The 19,592-nt window shown below is 43.8% G+C and overlaps 1 protein-coding gene across 5 annotated transcripts in view; it reads left to right on the plus strand.

The window, feature by feature from the left end:
- The window catches only part of DENND1A (DENN domain containing 1A), a 1,229,671-nt gene that overhangs the window by 1,153,054 nt on the left and 57,025 nt on the right, over positions 1–19,592 (plus strand). For 3 of the 5 annotated variants that reach the window (XM_068248143.1, XM_068248144.1, XM_068248146.1), the window contains one exon: positions 16,636–16,692. The exons of the other annotated variants lie outside the window; for them this stretch is intronic. In XM_068248143.1, the coding sequence (XP_068104244.1) occupies positions 16,636–16,692 (57 nt within the window). The remainder of the gene's footprint in view (positions 1–16,635; positions 16,693–19,592) is intronic. 5 annotated transcript variants of the gene reach the window in all.

Genomic DNA, 19,592 nt, shown 5'->3' on the forward strand with positions numbered 1-19,592 from the left:
GGTGATGGTTGGTTAGAGTTAGGCATAGATAGGGGAGCGTTAGTGTTAGGAGAAGGTGGGGGCTGTCACATCTGGTGCCATTCCGCATGCTGGAAAGCCAAATCCTATTCCCCCATGTGTGACCCCTGCCTGAGGCTGAAGTGGGCACTTGCTGGATAGTCCAGCCTTCCATTTACTGGCCATGAAGCATCTTCCAGCTGCAATGAAATGCAGCCAATTTGCAGCATCATTGCTTGGCACATATTGGCCTCGATTCATAAAAGTGCTGTCGAGCGGGGAAAGTCGAGCGGGGAAACACCACTGTCGGTATTTCTGCCTTCAGGGTGGTAATTCATAAAAATGTAGCTAGATGTGACAGGCGTGCGGAGATAAGATATATTCCGCTGTCGGGAGACATGCGGAAACAGGAGAAGCAGGCGGAATCCCTCTGTGCGGTGTTCTCTCTGCAGCTGCTTGGGAGGTCTGTCCCATTCACTGCACTGTATTCCGCACGCTTCTCGCCACATCAGAGGTAGCGGTAATACCCGTCCACATACCGCTACCTCTAATCTTTATGAATTGACTATTTGTTACTTTTGCTATGATAATCACCGCGCAAGGCGGTGATTTATCACTCTGCTCGCGAAAGTCGGCTTTTCATGCGGAAAAAGCCTTTATGAATAAAGATTCTGCTGTGTGGTCGGTAAAGTGTGCCGTTTTCAGCATTCCCGCATGCGGGAATGCTTTATGAATCGAGGCCATTGTGTTTAACTCATCATGTTGCATCTGAGTGCAGAGCACCAGCTAGCATCTGACTGAAGCACGGAAGCAGCTGCCAGGCAGTGGATTCACCACTTTCAGCCTTTCGACTGAGAAAAAACAATGCAGCCTGGAGTTGTGCTTTAAATGAAAGCAAAACATTAAATTTTTAACAGATCAGATGTAGAGCATTTTTTAATCCCGAAGTAACACAAAATAACAAAAGAGATGATTGCTCTGGCACAAAGGGACGGTCAGTCTGTTTCCTGCTTATAACAGTTTTATGAAGAGAAATTCCCATCCACTGACTCCTTTCAGAAGGTGCTCGTTTAAATCTATTTGCCTTTACTTTGTAATGCCTGTCCATACCCTCCAACGCTACTCAGCCGTTCATAAAACCGTGGACTAATTAAGATGATTTTCCAGCGCGAGTTCCCCTCTTGACCTTTTAGAAACAATGTGTTTTGCTGCATCAACAAATTAACTGCAAATCAGATGTTGGGTTTGTAAATAATTTCTGCTCCTTCCCAGTGAGTTTCTACATAAGCTGAACATCCAGAGAAGTGATGGCAGCTGCACATCCAGAGAGGCGAGGCAAAGACCCTTACAGGCTTACTGCCTAATTAAATGAAAGCAGGATCTTCTAGCAGGTTTCTGCATCAACATAGCAAGATTACCAACATTGCTAGCATTTCACTCTGACAATAGCTACAGCTCAATTCTCAATACAGAACAGTCAGGAATACGTCTCTCGCCTGAATCCAGCTGTAGCCATATTGTCCGTGTTTGTATCATGTACTACCCCCACTTCTGGTTACTGACCCTAATTCTCCTCTCTGCCCTTTAAAGCCCAATTCCAGACACAGATGCTTTCCTAGTCCCTTGCAGGCACTCATTGACAGAGCTTATGTTTATCTTTGTAAAAGCTAATGTTCAATAATGTATACTTAAAGGATAACTGTACCCAACTAAGTGGCTGTATAGTGTAATGGTTAAGGGATCTGCCTCTGACACAGGTAACTTTGGTTAGAATCTCGATTCGTCCTGTTTAGTAAGGAGTCCTTGGGCTAGACTGCAGTAAGGAGTCCTTGGGATAGACTTCCTAACACTTCCTCTGAATGCGCCCTAGTGGCTGCAGCTCAAGAATTTTGAGTCCGCCAGGAGAGAAGCGCAATATAAATGTTATTGTCTTGTCTAAAAAAAAAAAAGTAGAGGGAAGGCTCTGGATCCTATAGTTCTCTCTCGGGCCTCACATGCTACCACCGAGCAGCAAATGACTTTAATATCGAGGAAGCCTTCCGGGCGAACCAGCGGACTTCGGCGCAGCGTTGTGCCGATTGTTTCAGCGTCAGTGTTGCAAGCCTGATTTGGGCCAGCCAGAGTTTCAGCTGGGTGCCGCACAAATTATTAAAAAAAAAAAGTAATTTGGCCGCTGGCAGTAGACATTGCCTTAATAACAGGTATCCCTGAGTTGCTACACCTCAGAGGGGAAATAATAATCAGCGCAGTGTGAGCCGTTTTTTGGTTTCACCCTGTCCTGCACTAAGAGTGAATAGACTGTTTTAGGTCTCCTCAGAAGGCTTTGAAAGTACTCAGGTCTCCGAGTACTTTTGAGGATGAGCTGCTCCACACGGTTCGCACGTGCACAGTGCGGAGCTGCTCGTCTTCATATACTGAACCAACACCACAGTCAGTGCAGTTTCTAGGCTAAAATGCACCCAGGGCGAGGGTGTAAAAATTGCGCCCCCCCGCAGCAAGGTATGGGTGCCCGCAGTATAGGTTAGCCAGGTCTAGTTGCACTCAGTATAGATTTCCCCAGAATAGGTACCCCAGTATAGGTAGCCAGCTATAGGTCCCCCAGTATAGGTAGCCAGGCATAGGTGAGCCAGTATAGTTGCCTCCGGTATAGGTTAGCCAGGTAGGTGCCTCCAGTATAGGTAGCCAGTATAGTTGCCCCCAGTATAGCTTAGATAGGCAGGCGTCCCCGGTATAAATTAGATAGGTAGTAGGTGCCCCCAGTACAGGTTAGCTAGGTGGGTGCCTCTAATATAGGTAGCCAGAATAGTTGCCCCCAGCATAGGTTAGATCGGTAGATGCCCCCAGTATAGGTTAGTTAGGTAGGTGCCTCCAATATAGGTAGCCAGTATAGTTGTTACCTGTATAGGCTAGCTAGGTAGGTAGGTGCCCCCAATACAGGTTGGATAAGTTAATGCTCCCACTATAGGTTAGATAGGTAGCTGCCCCCCAGTATAGATTAGATAGGTAGGTGCCCCCCTGTATAGGTTAGATTAGGTAGCTGCCCCCTCAGTATAGGTTAGATTAGGTAGCTGCCTCCCAGGTTAGATAGGTAGCTGCCCCCCAGTATAGGTTAGATAGGTAGGTACCCCCCAGGATAGGTTAGATAGGTAGCTGCCCCAATATAGGTTAGATAGGTAGCTGCCCCCCAGTATAGGTTAGATAGGTAGCTGCCCCCCAGTATAGGTTAGATAGGTAGGTGCCCCCCAGGATAGGTTAGATAGGTAGCTGCCCCCCAGTATAGGTTAGATAGGTAGGTGCCCCCCAGGATAGTTTAGATAGGTAGCTGCCCCAATATAGGTTAGGTAGGTGCCCCCCAGTATAGGTTAGATAGGTAGCTGCCCCCCAGTATAGATTAGATAGGTAGGTGCCCCCCAGGATAGGTTAGATAGGTAGGTGCCCCCCAGGATAGGTTAGATAGGTAGGTGCCCCCCAGGATAGGTTAGATAGGTAGCTGCCCCCCAGTATAGGTTAGATAGGTAGGTGCCCCCCAGGATAGGTTAGATAGGTAGGTGCCCCTCAGAATAGGTTAGATAGGTAGCTGCCCCAGTATAGGTTAGGTAGGTGCCCCCAAGTATAGGTTAGATAGGTAGCTGCCCCCCAGGATAGGTTAGATAGGTAGCTGCCCCAGTATAGGTTAGGTAGGTGCCCCCCAGTATAGGTTAGATAGGTAGCTGCCCCCTAGTATAGGTTAGATAGGTAGGTGCCCTCCAGTATAGGTTAGATTAGGTAGGTGCCCCCCAGGATAGGTTAGATAGGTAGCTGCCCCAGTATAGGTTAGGTAGGTGCCCCCCAGGATAGGTTAGATAGGTAGCTGCCCCCCAGGATAGGTTAGATAGGTAGGTGCCCCCCAGGATAGGTTAGATATGTAGGTGCCCCCCAGGGTAGGGTAGATAGGTAGCTGCCCCAGTATAGGTTAGGTAGGTGCACCCCATGATGGAGGGGGGAGCCGCAGCCGCGGGGAGGGCAGCCCGACCTCTCCTTCCCTCTCCCCGGGCCGCCCTCCATGCGATCCCCCCTTGGACGGAGTGCAGAGTAATGCGCAGGGAAGCGCCATAGAAAACTACACACCTCCCTGGTTCCAAGCGCTGCTCTCTCGCCGACAGTCTCATCTCTCCATACACGCTGATACACACACACACGCTGCTTCCGGCTAAACCGGAAGCAGCGTGTATCAGCGTGTATGCAGAGATGAGACTGTCGGCGAGAGAGCAGCGCTTGGAACCAGGGAGGTGGGTAGTTTTCTATAGCGCTTCCCTGTGCATTACTCTGCACTCCGTCCGAGGGGGGATCGCATGGAGGGCGGCCCGGGGAGAGGGAGGGAGAGGTCGGGCTGCCCTCCCCGCGGCTGCGGCTCCCGACTCCATCACAGCGCTCCTCTCCCAGCAGCGCTCAGTGCGGCGGCACGGGTCGCACGGCTGTAGAAACGGCCCTGACCACAGTACTTCCAAAGCTTTCCAAGGAGACCCAACGACGTAGCCAGCGGGAATCCCCGACTTAAAGTGAACCTCTGGACTAAAAATCTACTCAGCAGAACTGAAAAGGCTTGGTGTTTCTTTAACAGTTTTAAAGCATCAGAACTTTTTTTTCTTACCAAAGCATTATTTTTAGCTGCATTTTTAGCTAAGCTCCACCCATCAAAGAAAACTGCCCGGGCTTTTTTTCCCCTGATGCTGTGCAAAGCAGGATGGGATTTCCTATGTTGTTATTCACGTTGCCTAGCAACTGGGAGGGGTGATCAGCACACAGGACAGTTGGAACTGTGTCTCATGCTCCCTGCCACTTCCTTTCAACCAAAAAGATGGCGGGTAAGAGATTATATTACCTATCTATTTAATTAACATAACTAATGTAACTTAATGACAGTATGTTTGTTTAGGCTGAAGTTCCTGTTTAAGAAAGCCTGCCAATATGAACCACCGACCCACCACCACGTCAGGGATTGCCTGCATGTTTGTCCCCAGTATGCCCCCTCCCCCGGTTACCTCCACTCCCTCTCCCATGTCTCCTGCTCCCCCGGTGTGCAGCAGCAGCTGGCTTACCTGATCCATGGCGCCCGCAGGAATTGCAGATTACCTTCTCCTAAGTGCAGCTCACTCTAGTAATGGCTTGTGCTGATGACAAGCCAGTTGTCAGCAGAAAGCCAGTTGCTGCTACAGACACGGGGGAGCAAGAGACATGCGGGGGAAGCGGACAGAAGGGGGGACACACTGGGACACAAGGACACATGGAGAGATATGGGGGACACAGGAGGACACATGGGGCATACAGGCAAACGCATGGGGAGACATGAGAGACACAGAAGGACACATGGGGACACAGGAGGACACCATTTAGGGGAGAACATGTACGCTCCTGAAACATGGACGTACCAGGTTAAGTATATTTTTTTCCCCTGGTTTTTGCCCTCTAAACCTAGGTGCATATTCCGGAGCGTCTTATACGGCAGCAAATACTGTTTGTAAATGTTTAAATGTAAAATAAAACCATTGGGATATCTAAAAAAAAAGTCATAATTTAAGTGTAGGATGTTAAAGTGAAGCTTAACTGTGCCCTTGCCGGTCCTCGACTATCCTCCGCTGCCCCGCCGCAGATTAGTTTAGTTTTCGACCGCGCGCACCCTTGTACACGTTACCGTCATCAAAGTACGCCCTGCGCAGGAATCGTCCCCTGGCATCCTTGTACGCGTTACCGTCATCAGGCGCAGCATGACTGTTAGTTGGCCAATAATGAAACGAACCCACGGCGGGGCACCGGAGGACAGTGGGTGAGGGCACAGGACGGCTGCAGAGGACTTGGGGAAGCCCCAGGTAAGTGAAACGGTTATTGTTATACCGCGGTTAAGGTTCCCTTTAAATACAATTGTTTATCTCATCAGTTTATTTTTATCTCGGTTTGACTTTGTTAGATAAGGAGAGATAAATCATGAGTTAAGTCATTTAAAGAGACATAAATTGTGAGGTCATAAGTAAGGTGAGCTAATTCAACCCCAAGGTTAGATATATCAGTAAGTTGTTAATATAGCAACTGTGGCTGTGATCGGGGAATAAAAGCACAATTTATCATGCATTAAAAAAGGCATGATAATGGACTACTGAACCAACCTTTCAGAAATTGTTGAGTTTATGAATTGTTTACAAGCTGCTGGTTTAAGTGCACCATAAGTGGACAAATGGAACTTTTTTGATGACCCAACATGGTTATTGCAGAACAGGGTGGGACACAGCAGGTGGCATAGTGGATAAAAAACCTTGCAGTTTGGGCAGGACACATCCCAAATACATGCAGATAGATTCATTGCCCTACCCCCATCCACCCCACCCCCATCCAAGCTCATGAGAGTTCATTGCACAAAAAAAAAAGCTGCTATTTGCATGGTAATACCAACTGGGTTTGCACAGATTGGCAGAGGGTTGCCTTCTGTGATAAGTCATATTTTCAGCTCAGTTTCCTCCCATATAATCCAATCGATCACATTTGGTACCACCTTGACCAACAAGTTCAGTACTTTATTTACAGGACCACGCTATACCCGACAGATTCATTGCAGTCTGCATGTGTTTTAAATGTGGTCACATAAATTATTGTTTCCACCTCTAACAGCTTCAGAGGCTGGCAAAGAGAGTTGGGATCTGAAGCACAGTTCCGCAATCGAAAACCGCAGGAATTGGGAGAGAGGAAAGCCCCGTCCACTTACACTGGTGCTTACCTCTGCTGAGAAGGAGGGGTAGAAGTATCAGATATTACGGACAGCGGCGTGGCGTAGTGGTTAGCGCTCTTGCCTTGCAACGCTGGGCCCCTGGTTCGAATCCCAGCCAGGTCAACATCTGCAAGGAGTTTGTATGTTCTCCCCGTGTCTGCGTTGGTTTCCTCCGGGTACTCCGGTTTCCACATCCCAAAAACATACAGATAAATGAATTGGCTTCCCCCTCAATTGGCCCTAGGCTACGATACATACATAGACAGTAGGACTATGGTAGGGATTAGATTTTGAGCCCCTCAGAGGGACAGTTAAGTGACAAGGGAATATACTCTGTACAGTGATGCGGAAGATGTCGGCGCTATATAAATACTAAATAATAATAATAATAATGATTATGGAGGACCATCCTGGTTAGTTCTCTAAAGATCTTGGGTTTAGTGACTTGCCAGAGGCTCATGATTGGGTTCTAAGGAACAGATTTGTTTTTCAGTATTTCAGTCTTAGTGTGGGCTTTAACATCATTTTTTGCCAATAAGATTAGGCATCAGGAAATTGTATTAATTGTTTAGAAGTGATTCTCTCTTGTGATCCAGCAACAGGTGAAAGGTTACTGGTTCTCAAATTAAAGGACAAATGACCCCCTTCAGGAATTGGCCAGGTAGTTCCCAACCATAAGCCCCATTTACTTTAAAGCAATTAACACATCAACTTCCAAGAACTAACGTATACATTTTTTTAAATAAAAAGCAGTCCTTGGGATATTTGACACAGCTTATTGTGGTCCATGGACCATAGACTGTGAAAACCATGCCTTAGATCTCCAACCAATAAAAATAGCGTCAGCACAACCCTGAGAAGTGTCATGTCCCTCTCTTTGTCTTTCCGCTGATAAAATCATGAAGTTTGCTGCTGTCAAAGTATTTTGAGTCTTGACAGCAGTGAATCTCTTCAAATTGTCACAGAAGACATAAATAGAAGGATCTGGCAGTGTCTTGGTTGATATACTGGCCATGTGGATTTTCAGGTCACAAAACTTTGTGGTTTTAAAGTGAAAGTGAAATCTCTGTAAAAATCAATCTGGTGTCCTTGTCTCAGCCAGCCCCATTTAGCTACATCTTTTAGTACTTTTGGGTACTGGTGGAGTTCTTCACTACTTATAACTAGTTATATTGGCTGTGTATAGAAAACTCATCTAGTGTAAAGTATCTGAACATCCTAGTGTTAGGTGCAAGTGGGGTCACAGGGCCGCTGGGACAAAGCATGTCATTTCGGCACTTGCACACTTACGCAATGCGACACACAATGGAAGCAGTTAAATTGCTGCATTCCTATTTTGTAGTCAACCATGCATTACCGCATGATCTGTGCCTACCACATGGATTATGCAGTAGTAATACAAGTCTAAGGCAATGCAGTCAGTCTGAACGACTAAATGCAGCGCACATGTGCAGACAGTCTTGAATCCAGGTGACATACTACCTGTCCAGCAGGGAGTACATTCCTTTGGGGTTTGAGAGAACAGGCCTGTGCACATTACCCTGTCGGCTCTATCTGCTGCACACTACTGTGAAAGGGGCTTTGATGCAGTGGGGTTCTCTTGTGGCAGGCTCTCCTGCCATGGGAGAACTGCACTACATGAGTGTAAAAGGAACCTTATAGTCTGAAAAATACAGTATTTAACCCTGAGACCTCCCCAGTCCTGTATCATTAAGGCTAGTTACACACCAGGACGTTGCGTTTAGGGGACGTTATAGGGCACATAACGTGCCCCTAACGCAACGCCTGGTGCTCTCTGGTGTGGACGTCGGAGTGAGCCGCGTTGTGCAGCTCACTCTGGCGTCCGTGATGCGTACTCTTGGACGCATGCGGCATCACGTGGTCCCGCCCGGCCAATCGCCGCACAGAGCGGCCACTCCAGGAAGTAAACATGCACATAACTGAGTGCAGTGAATATTAATTAGCCATGTGCCCGGCCGCTCTCCCCTCCTCCCCAACATGACTGAGCATGTGCAAACAGTGTAACGCGGCTTAGCCGCGTAGAACGCACAGCATGCAGCACTTTGCTGCGTTACAATGTAACGCAACGTGGGCAGTGTGAACAGCCCACTTGTGTTACATTGCTGTGCGTTGGGGGAGCGTTACAGGCTGCACTAACGTGCGCCTGTAACGTCCCTGTGTGTAAGAAGCCTTAAGGCTACCAGAGCTGACACAAAATTTGAAAAAGGGGAAAGCAGTCCTCATGGCCACCGCCCCCCTCCACTCTCACCTAAAAGCCCTCCTCTGCCTCTTCTGGGATGGCGAGGTCAAGCAATAGTGCGCAGGCGCTGACCCAGCGGTGCATGTCCTTGATTGCATGCCTGTGAGCTCTATGCACCTTAACGCCAATCGTGACATTACTCACAGAGTGCCTTAAATAAGGAAGAAATAAATTCTTGAGGGCTGTTTTCTGATACCATCACGCACAGAGTGCTCCTGGCCGCATGATCAACATTACGTGCGCTGCTGAGTCAGCACCTGCATACTACTGCCCGACCTCGCCGACCCAAAAGAGGAGGGCTTTACGGTGAGAGTGGGGTGGGGCAGTGGGCATGAGCAGAGGCGTCACTAGGGTTGGTGTCACCTGGTGTGGAAACTCATGGTGTCACCCCCTCCTACCCCATGAACCTCCAAACTTTACCAGGTAGTAACGTTGCTTATTATAGGGGGGGGTGAAAATGATCACCATGTGGCCCTGTTAGCTTCTGAACTCTGTTATAAGCTCAACAAGGAGCAGGCAGAAGGGAGTATAGCAGGAGAGAGAAGTCTATCAGATAGTAGCCTGGTCTGTATTTACATAGCCTTCTCCACTCTCCCTTAGCCTGGAGCTTGGTGTCACCCCCTCTGCTGCTGACACCTGGTGCGGTCCGTACCTACCGCACCCCCCTAGTGACGCTACTGGGCATGAGGTTTGCTTCACATACATGCCTGCTCCCCTGTTTTTAAAATTTGTGTCAGCTCTGGTATCCTATAATGAGAGACTCTGCCTCTGTATTTTTGCTTGAAGTACTCTTTAATAAGACAGGGAAAATATTGGTTTGTGTGTGTGTATACTTCTATAAATGATCCTATATGTAACAATCTACAGTACACAAACAGTATAGATGACAGCTACTTTGCTATATATTCCGCTTGCATTTGCTTTGCTCTCTGTTCTTGCTATGGGCACTTGCCAACTTATTTATAGCTGGTTGCTTTGTTTTCTTCCTTGTATCTTATTTGTACTCAATGATAGCCAAGAAGCATTGTTCATAGTGCTGTTTAATTGATAAGCTGTGGCAGTGAATGGGTTAAACCCAGGGCCCACTCGCAAGAACCCCGAGCTTATCAGATTTGCATGTTTCATTTTTAGAATATGCTGCATCTTCTCCATCCCACAGGGGATCCTGCTCAGGCTGTGGATGAGCTTACTGTATATGCAGCCCGGAGAGAATGAAAAAAACTTCCTATTGGAAAAATTGGCTTAAGGCAAGGATTATCTGTGTTTGAAACATTACTTCTCAGGGCGATCTCATGTCCTTGGAGTAGCTGAAGGACATATGTGGGATAGGTAAATCTCCACGTTGCAAAAATTTGCAATTAAAACAAGCCTTTGAGCTTCAAGTGGTCAGCATCCAGCCCCTACGATAAAGCATGTTTATCTTCTCAGCATTCTCACACAACTGCTGAGTATAATGCCCCGCTCAAAGGCGGCTTTCGCTGCTTCAAAGCTACCGTAGCTTCCATCACTCTCCCCTCAGTCTGTTTTTGTGTTTGCCTACTTGGCAGCAACATCTGCAATTAGTTGCAAAAAGAATTGAAATTTTGTTGGTTATGTCGTAGGTTGATTTAAGAAGCGTTTAATTAAGAAATTTGGCTATTTACACTACATTTAATGAAGAATGATTTACGATGATTCGCACGTAGCTGGATTCTGAGCTGACGCAGGCCTTCAAAGTTTTAATCTTGAATACATTTCATTGGCATGAACCCGCAGGTTTTAATGTGTGGAGATGCTGGTGTGGCACAGAGGATTACCTCCCCTGCAAGCAAAAGTGATAAATAAGGAAGGTGTGATCTGAGCCTGGACCTCTTATTGCCAAAAAGAGAACCATCTTCTTAGGGTACCTATGAACTCTAGAAGGATGCCTGATTGCAGGCACATTGATTCACAATCTAATTCCTAGCATAGTCACAGTCTAGTGTTCCTATCCTAGTTTAAGGCAATTTTAACTTATGTTTTGGGGAGTACGTCAATGTTCTGTCCAATTCAGAGACTGTAGTCTGTTCTATTTGCTAGTACGCTCATATATGTACGACTGGCTCAGTGAAGCTACTATTTATGTGAATGTAGGTAGGTGGAAGGGGAAGGACTTGTAGTTACCTCTAGTGCCTGGCTATCTATAAGGAAGGACTAGTGACTGTAATAATACAGGCTGTGCTGTTCTATAACAACAAAATGGCGCCTTTACAAATATTACTTTATATGATGCTGATTTTACACAGTACCACTGATACGTGCAAATGTGTGAATTCTATACATATATGATATGTGTAAATGTGTCAATTCTATACTCGTTTTTTTTTTATTTTTAAATATAGTTATGACAATTTATGCTTTTGGTATGCATTCATTAATTACTTTTTAGCAAAAAGAATAGTGAGCGTGATTGGCTTTAATACATGCATGTCTGATATCTAACTTTAGATTTGTTTGCTAGAGAGTGTCAATGACCATGGGCCATATCAGGTAGCATTATATCTGTGGGTACCCTGATTCTATAAACTTTTCTCACAGGAGATATTTTCTCATCTTCTTCACAAAATAGATTTTCAGCACTTAGTAACCGAAAAAGTACTAAAAAAGTATATTTGAAATGTAATATCAAATTTAAGTTAACTTGGGGCCACTGCACATGCGCAAAACGACAGGAATCCCAGTGGCCTACTTCTTGCCAAGCAGGGATTATATCACTAGCTGAGGCGCTATGCTTATGACCCTGCCGCTGCATCCGTGGCGCAGGGTCATACGAAGGCTGATTTCTGCAGTGCTTGCTCCGCATTGCACTGCTAATATTACATGTGCAACAGGCCTCAAAGATAAATTAAAGAACAATCGGTACTGTTCCTGTACCTTGTAGTAACTTAAAGAAGAAATACATCCAGCTGCATAATGTTATGAGAAGCAAATCCCGGAGAGAAAACAATAATATAAATCTTGTCATACTCACATTTATCCTTGAGTCCTCTGGGATGTAGTGGCAATTACTGTATGTGACCATAACTTAGGCTGGAGAAGAGAAATAGGATCAGAAATCTTTGGTGGTGAAACACAATCCGGATTTTTTTTCCTAGTAGAACTGGGAAAACGTACCGTAGTACTTCTGCTACATTTTTTGCTGCTGTCAGTACCAGAATGGGAAGATTCCTAGAAATCTTGTCTTCAAGTTTAGGGTACATTTCTTCAAAGGGGCACTATGGCAAAAAAATAAATAAATGTAAAATATGTGCAAACCTATAGAAATAAGTACATTTTTTTCTAGAGTAAAATGAGCCATAAATTACTTTTCTTTTACGTTGTTGTCACTTGCAGTAGGTAGTAGAAATCTGACAGAAGCAACAGGTTTTGGACTAGTCCATCTCTTCATAGGGGATTCTCACGGACATAATTATTTTCAAAAGCACTTAGTGAATTGCAGTTGCTCTGTCCAACTGCCAAAAAACTGTGTAGTAAGCAGGGAAGCGGGCCAGCATCATTGTTTAAATCCTTTTAGGGAATATCTTTGTAAAGAATAAAAACCTTTCTGAGAATCGCCTATGAAGAGATGGACTGTTCCAAAACCTGTCACTTCTTTCAGATTTCTACTACCTACTGTAAGTGACAGCAACATAGGAGAAAAGTAATTTATGGTTCATTTTACTCTGGAAAAGACGTACTTCTTATTTGTCTGTTTCCACATATTTTAAATTTTACAATTTTTTGCCATAGTGCCCCTTTAGGCAGCTCTCATTATTCAAGAACAAAGGTGTATTTCAAAAGCTTCTTGCATTCCTAAAGTTTTCATATGTATCAATTTGTTTGTAATACTTTTAAGTGGATGAGCAAAGGTTTGTTTTAATGTTCTATTGCTAAACAGGTGATGCAAAGTATTAAGCATTGAAAATGCAGTGGTGATTATGTATTTAATATTGTTGCAATTTTATGCTTTGAAAAGTTAGTGCTGTGCTATTTAACTACTCCTGTTCATAGTTTATGGTGCAGTGCTCAGGATTTCAGTTCCACTGTGATTGCGATGGGGAGGTTTCAATCACATCTGAGACTCGGAAGTCACATGATTATATGATGGGGATTACTTTACTGGGGTCACTGCTAATAGAAAATGGTGACATGAATTTAAATCCTGAATTTCTCCAACCAAAGCTAATTTTTGTGTTGGACAGATTGACGATTTAAATAAAAATAACATTTTTTACTTTTAATATACAGTGTTCCCTTAAATCTTCCAAAAAAGCAAATCTGTTGTTTACTGGTTCCAGCCTACAGAGGTTTAGCGATAGTTATGTGTGATGATGGTGAATATCTAGACAAAGGGAGCACACAGGTACATTCCCTCCTTGTGTTTTACTGTCTGACACATCTGCTCACAGCCCAAGTTGGGCAGGAAGAGCATCCCACTCTTTTGTCTCTGCACATTTTAGAACCTGTGATGGGAACCATATGATCATGTTTTTGTCTCTTTACTAGAAGTGGGAAGAGTGAATCGTTCCAAAGAATCCCATGCCAGACGCAGATTTCTATTCTGGCTAAGTCCCAGGGCTTCCACCTCCATGTTTAGATGGTGCTGCAGAAAAAGATTAACAACTTCAGTGCCAGTGCGATATTACTGGAAAAAAGCAACACAGTTTCATTTGTGGATTGTTTAAAAGTGACCATAATTTTAGTCTGATTTTGTTAAGTTAAACTCCAACTTTTCGAATATGTGCACCAACAAACAGGTGCATAACCTGTCCAGGTGTGTGATATATACACATGTACACACACCTTGTACATCATTACTACAGAATACCTCTATTGATGCGAGTGATGCTTATCAATTCTTCACATGCTTCCCAGCACATTGTGGATAGGAAACAGTCCAATACACCCTGTTCTGTCATGTGATGTGGGATATCATTCAGTAATGCCTTTGAGTCTGCCTTCTTTATGATGTATGCTGTTTGCTCAGCAGATTAGTTATCCTTCCCTGAGTCATCTGCAATAAAGTGAGACACAACCATTTTGACCTATACATACATTTAACAATTGACTTTCACCACTAGTGTTTGTCTCTGTTCAATTATTAGATTTGATATAAACATAATCTAATAAAGAGTTATTGAAATTAAACATTTCAATATTATTACTGTTATTGTGTATTTATATAGTTCGGACACCTTATGCAGCGCTTTTACATAGGATGTATATATACAGGGAGTGCAGAATTATTAGGCAAGATGTATTTTTGAGGAATAATTTTATTATTGAACAACAACCATGTTCTCAATGAACCCAAAAAACTCATTAATATCAAAGCTGAATATTTTTGAAAGTAGTTTTTAGTTTGTTTTTAGTTTTAGCTATTTTAGGGGGCTATCTGTGTGTGCAGGTGACTATTACTGTGCATAATTATTAGGCAACTTAACAAAAAACAAATATATACCCATTTCAATTATTTATTTTTACCAGTGAAACCAATATAACATCTCAACATTCACAAATATACATTTCTGGGAGTTGAGCTTTACTCCATCCTTAGACCGAAAAGGCCCCACAGGCTCATCTTTGATGATACCAGCCCAAACCAGTACTCCACCTCCACCTTGCTGGCGTCTGAGTCGGACTGTAGCTCTCTGCCCTTTACCAATCCAGCCACGGGCCCATCCATCTGGCCCATCAAGACTCACTCTCATTTCATCAGTCCATAAAACCTCAGAAAAATCAGTCTTGAGATATTTCTTGGCCCAGTCTTGACGTTTCAGCTTGTGTGTCTTGTTCAGTGGTGGTCGTCTTTCAGCCTTTCTTACCGTGGCCATGTCTCTGAGTATTGCACACCTTGTGCTTTTGGGCACTCCAGTGATGTTGCAGCTCTGAAATATGGCCAAACTGGTGGCAAGTGGCATCTTGGCAGCTGCACGCTTGACTTTTCTTAGTTCATGGGCAGTTATTTTGCTCCTTGGTTTTTCCACATGCTTCTTGCGACCCTGTTGACTATTTTGAATGAAACGCTTGATTGTTCGATGATCACGCTTCAGAAGCTTTGCAATTTTAAGAGTGCTGCATCCCTCTGCAAGATATCTCACTATTTTTGACTTTTCTGAGCCTGTCAACTCCTTCTTTTGACCCATTTTGCCAAAGGAAAGGACGTTGCCTAATAATTATGCACACCTGATATAGGGTGTTGATCTCATTATACCACACCCTTTCTCATTACAGAGATGCACATCACCTAATATGCTTAATTGGTAGTAGGCTTTCGAGCCTATACAGCTCGGAGTAAGACAACATGCATAAAGAGGATGATGTGGTCAAAATACTCATTTGCCTAATAATTCTGCACTCCCTGTACATATATATGGTCCTGTCACTAACCAACCCTCAAGGGAGCACAAAAAGGTCAATTTGTGTAGGGCAGCAATTCACCTATGTGTATTTTTTTGGGGATGTGGTGGGAAACAAGAGGGCCCGGAGGAAACCCACATAAATACATGCAAACTCCCAGCAGATAGTCCATTTACGATCAATATTAATTGAAATATCGATCTTATATAGATCAGAAATGCAGATTCTTTGCTGGATTGACCCTGGGGAGGAGCTGGAGGTGGGCAGCTGCACCACACAAATGAGCTCTGCATAGCTCGGTACTGGATTTGGGCATTACGAAGCAGCTGCAACAGTGAGATTGATAGACAAGATTTCAACTGAAATATTATGTGATATTGAATGGTGCAGAACTGGTAAATGATCAATATCTGGGAAATATCTGTCTTCTACCTGATCTACCACTAATCTATAGGTGTAAGGGAAACTTGGAAGGTCAGTGCCTCAAATATAGCCACATGGCAAGCCAACAGCAAACTTTCCAATATGGCCGTAGCCCCTACTGTGTACCATTGTCTCTAACTCCACAGTCATCTTTTAGGTGTACCTATATGACAAGGCACTACATATTTTAAAGGACAACCGAGGTGAAAATAAACTGATGAGAAAAATAATTGTATCTATCCTCCTCTTCCTAAAAATGACTTTTTTAGATATCCTACAGTTTTATTTTATATTTAAATCTAGTTTTTAAGTTGTTACTGTTTCATTGTCTCTATTGACCATTTTCATCGCTTTCCTGCTCTCAGAAGCCATTTACTGACAGTAAAGTGTTTTATGGCTGTAATTGCTTATCAGTGAGGCTTATGTTATAGTCTGACCCAGTCCGACCCGGTCCTGACCCAGACAGAAATTGTCGCTTGCATACCTGATGCTTAACTCTTTCAGGCAGAGAAAGAAAAAAAGGAACACAGCATAGTTATTTGTGTGTTTGGCACTGTACATACAAATGTCTATCTCATCGTGTCACATGTCACCTCGGTTGTCCTTTAAGGGAATTCCCAAAAGTATTGTAGCCATTTGACAAATAGGGCTTTATATACTGTCACGGAACAGAAATCGAGTGTGCTCTGGTTCCATTTCTTGGTACACCTTGCTTATGCTGATGTCCTTTAATGATCTTGAATGATCCATTGATTTTTTTTTAGCATATGAATTCCTAATAAAACTAAGTTGTGCATTCCAGTTGATGATTGTTATTTCTTGTTTGTTACTGATATATCAGTTTCCATTTTTGATGCAACAGGAAAAGATCCCCCCTCCACGACCTCCTCCACCGAGGATAAAGCGCTCCACTGTTCCCGTGAGTAGAGTCTGCGAGTTTGTACCTCTCACTTTAATAACTCTGCCTGACTCGCTCTCTTTAGTTCTAATAAACCTCCTTAGTTGGGGCTGTCTTCTCCTGAAAGAGCAAAAATGACATTAGAATCTAAAACCTCCTTCTTTGACAGAACACATTTTGAAACTTGCATTTCTCTAGGCTCAGCTCCTCAGTGAGCTGCCTGCTCTGTCCTGTTTGGTGCTCTCAGTCCTGGTGGCTGGACCCTTACTGTACAACTCATGCTCCCTTGTTTTTCTGTATCTGTGATTATTGTTAATGGTATACAAGACCTATAGACTGTTTAGAGCAGCTGGATACTGAGCTGCCTCTGATGTAGGGTTCAAACCATTTTACCAGGGCTCAAGCTAATGCTTAAAACAGTGAGGAGTCTCTGTACAAGGCTCCCTAATGCTCCTGGTCGCTCGTGTAGTGTACCCTAAGTGTCTGCAACGCTAAAGCACTTTAAGTCCGCCAGGAGAAAAACGCAATGATTAAGACATCCACAGACTGCAGCTCATAGAGATACATTTGGATGATATCTATGAATTCTAAGACAACTAGATGATGACTAGTGATATTCAATGAGATGTAAATAATTCCAAACTGGTACAGCATTATGCAAATGTTGTATGGGAAGGAAATAGGGAAGGCAACCATGTTTCTTGTTCGGTTTCCCTTTAGGATATTCTTACATGTTAGGTATTGCCAGAGTGAATGAATTCCAATGATTTAAATAGACTTGCTGGTACATCTTTTTCCATGATTCCTCTTTGACAACATCCAAAAATAGTTATGCCAAAAGTTATCATAAACCTATGGTCGATTTCTGTCCTCCACAGATTTTATACTAAAAAACAATACATTTGCCTTAATAAATCTACTTTGGGCAGGGCAACAATACCTTAATTTTTTGGCTTTCAGCAGTGTTCGTAAACTGATTATTTCACCTTTTATCGACTATATCACAAGTCATGTGGGTCACAAGTTTACTAGTGACATTTTGGCTAGTCTTCCATAAGCTTCTTACAATAAGTTGCTGGAATTTTGGAACATTCTTCCAATCATAACTGTTGTAATTGAGAAGTTTCCTAGGCCTCCTTACATGCTTTTCCAGTTCTGCCAACAAACTTTCAGATTCTTTGCATAAATCCTTGATGCTAGGAAAAATTGAGGACAAAAGAAGAAGAGGGCGACAGAGGCTAAGATGGATAGACAGTTTAGGTGAATCTTTGAGCATGCCCATGGAACAGCTGAAAGAAGCTGTGACTGACAGACACATCTGGGGTGGAAAAGTACATATGGTTTATGAAGAGTCGGAATCGACTAACCGAATGAGGAGAGGAGAGAGGTTTCGCATATTTGTATCAAAGCTAAGATAATGCAATCGCTGTATAAAACCAAGATCCTTGCAGCTTGGTAACTAAATAACCACTGGAGGAACTGCTCATTTGTATTAGAAGTTATTGCACCCTTAATCATCTGTAAAAATAATAATAATAAAAATATTAATAAATACCATATGTACTTGCATATAAGCCAAAGCCCCAGTAAGCCGAGGTACCCACTTTCCCCTCACAAACCAGGAAAAAATGATTGATTTGCATATATGCCTCCTCCCCATAGCCATATATTCCCACAGTATTATTCAGCCCCCTCCCCATACCCAGACATACCTCCAATAGGCAGTCTCCCCCTACATGGAGAGCAAAACAGATCTGGAGAGTGTATGGTAAGGGCAGCGCAACCGATAATGCCGCAGGATCCTTCACTTGCCAACTGGCTGTGCTCCCCACTGTGTCTGGGCTACCTAATACCCCTGCAACATGGTGAGTGGAGCGCCCGGCACAAGACTGGCCTGTGCCCCCTGGCTTGGGGAATGGAGCGAGCAGTGTCCGCGCCGATGCAGTGTTTGGGGATCCCTTCTTAGCCTTTGTCGCAATTGCTGTGTCTCAAGATGCCACTAGATGGCATCATAGATATGAGACAACTGCAAGTACAAGAAGAAGATTGCTGACCACTTAGCCACTGAGCTGTACATCTTCCTCTTCACCAAAGTTCTCCATCAATGCACTTGGCTCTTCTTGTATTCTGTGCCATCTACTTTAATGTTGCTTCAATGATATATAACTGTTCTATTTTCTTTTGTAAATCTTTCATGTTAGGTGAATCTATCTGCCTGCCATATGTTTCTCTTCCTTCTAATTCTTTTCAGGAGCAAATGCAAGTTTTGTTAGCTCATTTTTGCTCAGATTTCCCTCTCAGGATGGGTTAAGACTGGGGACTGTTTACATCACACTGCTAACAATGCATGTTTTGCTACATCTCTAGTGTAGCAAGTCTTTCCTGCATGCACTTTGTAACTTGTGTGCACAATAACAAGAGGAATACAGTGAGGCAAACTTGTCCATCAGAGTGGAAACTGTGCATTTGTGAAGGTGTCAAACTAATCTACAAAAAGAAAACATTCTGTCTTTACTGTATGGGAGAATGTGTGGGCTGAACACAAGGTGCAAGAAAAGGTGTCAGAGAAAGGAGGTAGACAAACTCTTTTAGAATTACATTTAGCCAATGCATTTAGTAGTCAGAACATTTGTTTTTTACATAATTAGCGCTCACATTTGGTTCTTTGTGGAATGGTGCTTTTACTCAGCAGTTGTCAGTATTCAACATCATACGTAATCCCTTAAAGGTCACAAAAGCTGACAGTCAATATTCTGACTTAAAAATAGGACTGCAGGTATAGAAATGTTCAAGGAGCACAAATACTCATAATCTTTACGATGCAGGAAGCATTGGCTACAGTTTTCAATTTACTCTCTGCACAATTTCAGCATTTGTTTATGTACTGTGACTTCTCTTCCCATGTCCGCTGTCCTTCATAT

The sequence above is a fragment of the Hyperolius riggenbachi genome, chromosome 8 (genome assembly GCF_040937935.1).
Source record: "Hyperolius riggenbachi isolate aHypRig1 chromosome 8, aHypRig1.pri, whole genome shotgun sequence".
In the NCBI taxonomy this organism is placed as follows: Eukaryota; Metazoa; Chordata; class Amphibia; order Anura; family Hyperoliidae; genus Hyperolius; species Hyperolius riggenbachi.